Genomic DNA, 4,213 nt, shown 5'->3' with positions numbered 1-4,213 from the left:
AAATGAGTGTTTTGTCTTTCTCATTCATCAGCTTTACCATCACCGCCCTTGGACCACGATCGGAGGTTTTTCCGACTCTGTGAGCCCTCTCCATCAGAATTTCCTGCTGTATGTCCAACTTGTTCTTTAGAACCTCCTTAACTTTACTCTCCGCATCCTTCCAGGTTTCTCCCACTGCCTCCTGAATTCCAGCAAATATCAAGTTTTTTCGCTTGGTTTGTGCTTCCAAGTATTCCACATCTCTGAAAATATTGCATATCTTACCAAGTAAAGCTTGAAGTTTGTTCCCATCAAGAGCCTGCTGTCACTCTGCTATAGGATCAATCTCCAGTCAGGTTGGACTTCAGAACATCAACACTAAAAAGGCCCTATCGCTGCTGCGCCTCCAATCAGAAAGTCACAAAAATCGGAGAAAGGTAGTTTGGTTTGAGTCCGATATTTAACAGTTCTTCTCTGGTAAAAGTAATCCGGGATGAGTTGCACAAGACCAAAAAAAACAAAGAAAAACACAAACACAAAAGAGCGTGGTTACCCTTGATCGCCATCGCTGCGGCCAGTTTATTATATAAAAAGTGTCACAGTAGTAATTTGGAATATTTTTCAGTTACAATAAGTTGTAACATTAAACACATGGTTATGAGGGATTTTAAATGATTTGCATAAATCAACATTGAGATGTGTCTGTGATATGTTTGACTGTTGAGCTTTAGGAATCATAGTGGAGAAATTAACTTTTTAAAGATCTAAGAGAGACAAATAAAAGTAATCTGTTCTGAGACATGTCTGAGATAACCGTGATGATTTAAGCTGGCCATATACAAGACCATTTAACAAGCTATTTCTCAATAGATACATTTAAGAGGATTGAGAAAATGGGTAAAGAGTGCTCATTTCTGTCTAGGAGAAAAAGACGAGATAAAAAAAGAGATCTTGGATTTTGCTTTACCAGGGGTTACTTCAGGCAACCAAAAACCCATTCAAAATACCCACTGATTTCAGGGCGAGGGAACCAGAAGTCCAAAAATGCTAATGTTAATAGGCACTCATCTTTAAAAAAAATTAAATATTAAACTGGCAATTCCTATAAACAGGAAATGATTAAAAAGTAACTTTGGCACATCTCAGTATCTAGTAACCATTTAGTAACCACTACTTGCCTAACACCTAACCCTGACCCTAACGCTTAACCTAACACCTAAACCATGTTGCCACCCTAAAATTCAGTGATTTCCTTGTGTGGACTAGCTTCTGGTCCCCACAAGGATGGCCGAGTCCCCACAGTGTGAGTTTGTTAACAGGTTTCAGTCCTCATGATGTAAGTAATACAAAGGCACACACACAAAGAAACATTTAAATGTTTATGTAAATATTGTATGTATAATCAAAAGCATGCATACAGTAAGCTGCACAAATAAATGTATCACCACCTATCCAGATGAATGCACACATGTTGATCCCTCACAAAGGAAAAACATTTTTCAAGAAATCAGTCAAATGTAGATCTTCATTAAAGCCAGGATACTGGGTGGCCCCAAGTTTAAAAAGCCAACTTGTCTTAAAATTACTCACTCAAAGAAGCTCTCCTGATCTATGAACCTGTATCTGTGTTGATTTGTTTAGGGTCCAGCAGGGCCACCAGGAATGCAAGGATCTCCGGGGTTTCCAGGTGTGGGTCTCCTAGGAGCTAAGGTAAGGTCCAGGTCATGTTGGGTCACTGCAACGGGCTTGTATTTGTTTTTTATTTTATTGCTTTCTTTAATAGAGAAGAATCTAATGTACTGGCTGTTCTTTGACTCGTAACTGTTGATTTTTGTTTTAGAAAAAGTGAAGCCATCATTATGATTATGGTTACAGTGCATATTGTTTGACTCTTAAGGTTCGTCTAGCCCTTCCTGTTCCCTGACCCCTGCCAGTATGTCTCTTACAGGGTGACAGGGGCTATGAGGGTCCTAAGGGCAGCCGAGGACGTCCAGGGGTAGGGTACAAAGGTGATCAGGTAAAAATAACTGTTGAATGCAGCTGGTTTTGCAGCCGCATACATTCAAAATCTGCGATGGTGTAAAAGATAACTGTCTGACCCACAGGGAAACACAGGAGCCCCCGGCCTGCCAGGTTTGGTGGGGTTTCCAGGGGAAGACATCCGAGGAGAAAAGGCAAGGGAGGATACTAATGGGAATTTTCTTCCCCTGTTTATCCTTTAATTGTGGAATTACATAAATTCAATATCAGATTTTTCTCTCTGGCTTTAGGGCGACGAAGGGCCCACTGGGCCTTCTGGCCCCTGGGGACCTGCTGGACTGGGTATAGTTGGACCAAAGGTTGGTTGAAGAAGATCAGTGGACAGCTGACAGAGTGCTCTTTACATCGTTTATAGAAATAAGTAATTTGTTATTTCAAGCAATAAAGAAGCTCTTAAAAACTCTCACTACACATTGCCTGCTACAGCCTCACTTGATCTGGAATGACCAGTTAGTTAAAGTTATATAGATGTTGTGGAAGTGGTAATTACTCAGTAAAAGTCCTACATTCAAAATTCTACATGAGGAAAATCACCATAGTGTTTATCAGCACAATGCTCTTAAGGTGTCAGACGTTTTTTTTTTTAAAGTAAGGAAGAGCACAAGATTAAAAAAAGCTAAATTTGGGGACATTCAGGGACTCTCCTAGTTTTATTGATGGATAATGTAGAACTTTATCATTCCATTAGTATACAACAGGGCACAATTCCATGCTGAGCCAAAGTAATTAGCTACATTACTACAAACACTACTGTCAGGAATCGGCATGTGCTGCTGCCGAAAATGTTTTTGGTGAACTCAATTAAATGGCCATATGAGGATACGTAACTATCTGTCTCTTTAATAAGAGCACAAATGCTTAACAAAACTGAGACAAGGCGTCAGCGTGCCTGCTGACCCGTGTAGTGGAAGGAACAGGAACAGGCTTGAAGTCGGCGTCGGTGCCCTGGCCAGCCCGCTCAGGGGCAGGATCAGGAACTGCAGCAAAGGTCCTGGCTGGTGGCTCACCATCGGCACACTGAGCAATCCAGGACCTGGCGGGGACGCTATTGTCGGCACACCTGGGCCCCCTGGCATCAGAGGGGACGTCACCGTTCCCCAGCTGGGGAACAGGCAGAGGCTGCTGCTGCAGGAACTGGGGCTGCTGCTCAGGCACAGATGCTGGCACCGGCACTAAGGCGGTATCGGCGCACTGGCCAACCCGCTCAGAAACAGGACCTGGAACAGACACAGGGACAGACCCCAAGGTCGTCCTGGCACACTGACTGGCTCGGGCCCTGGTGAGGACATCTTCAGCACACCAGGGTTTCAGGCAGTCAGCAGGGACACCACCGTGCCCAGGCCGGAGGGCCTGTAAGTAAGTAAGTAAGTAAATTTTATTTATATAGCACCTTTTCACAGACAAGGTCACAAAGTGCTTTACAAAAGAGATAAATAATATACATAAGCCTAAAAGTACTCACATAGCACAACACAATTTATAAAATGAGCAAACCCAATCAATTAAAAAACTGTCTAAATAAATGTGACTTCAGCTGTTTTTTAAAATCATCAATAGATTCAGTCATACGTAGAGTCAAGGGTAGGGCATTCCACAGTCTTGGAGCTACGACCTGAAAAGACAGGTCCCCCCGAGATTTAAAACGAGTTATGGGGACCACTAAAAGAGGTTGGTTTGCAGAACGAAGAGTGCGTTTGGGGGCGTATGGGGTCAGCAGATCGATAATGTACTGAAGCACCTGCCCGTGTAGTGCTCTAAATGTCAGCACTAAGATTTTAAAATCGATTCTAGCTTTGACTGGTAACCAATGGAGCGAATACAAGACTGGAGTGATATGAGCTGTTCTAGAGGTTCCTGTCAGGAGCCTCGCAGCTGTATTCTGGACAATCTGAAGACGATTTAAAATGGACTTATTACAACAGGTAAAAAGAGAATTACAATAATCAATGCGTGAAGAAACAAAAGCATGAATAATCATCTCAAGATCTCCCTTAGATAAAATCTTCCTTAATTTAGATATATTTCTCAAATGAAAGAAGCAATTCCTGACTAACTGTCTTATATGACAGTCAAAGGACATTGCCTGGTCCAACACAACACCAAGGCTTCGAAGGCTCAACTGGACAGAAGAGCCCAACAAACCAAGGTGTTGTTTAATTCAGGCAATCTTAGTATCAGGTGCCACAATAAGTGT

At 42.4% G+C, this 4,213-nt stretch overlaps 1 protein-coding gene across 1 annotated transcript in view; it reads left to right on the top strand.

Annotated features, from left to right (window-relative positions):
• col28a1a (collagen, type XXVIII, alpha 1a) overlaps positions 1–4,213 on the top strand; it is an 87,036-nt gene that overhangs the window by 50,943 nt on the left and 31,880 nt on the right. Inside the window, exons 14-17 of the mRNA XM_020585977.1 lie at positions 1,621–1,689; positions 1,928–1,996; positions 2,085–2,153; positions 2,250–2,318. Coding sequence (XP_020441633.1) covers positions 1,621–1,689; positions 1,928–1,996; positions 2,085–2,153; positions 2,250–2,318 — 276 coding nt within the window. The remainder of the gene's footprint in view (positions 1–1,620; positions 1,690–1,927; positions 1,997–2,084; positions 2,154–2,249; positions 2,319–4,213) is intronic.

This window comes from Monopterus albus, unplaced genomic scaffold (assembly GCF_001952655.1).
Source record: "Monopterus albus unplaced genomic scaffold, M_albus_1.0 scaffold390.1, whole genome shotgun sequence".
Classification (NCBI taxonomy): Eukaryota; Metazoa; Chordata; class Actinopteri; order Synbranchiformes; family Synbranchidae; genus Monopterus; species Monopterus albus.
This window is presented reverse-complemented; position numbering and strand designations above follow the sequence as displayed.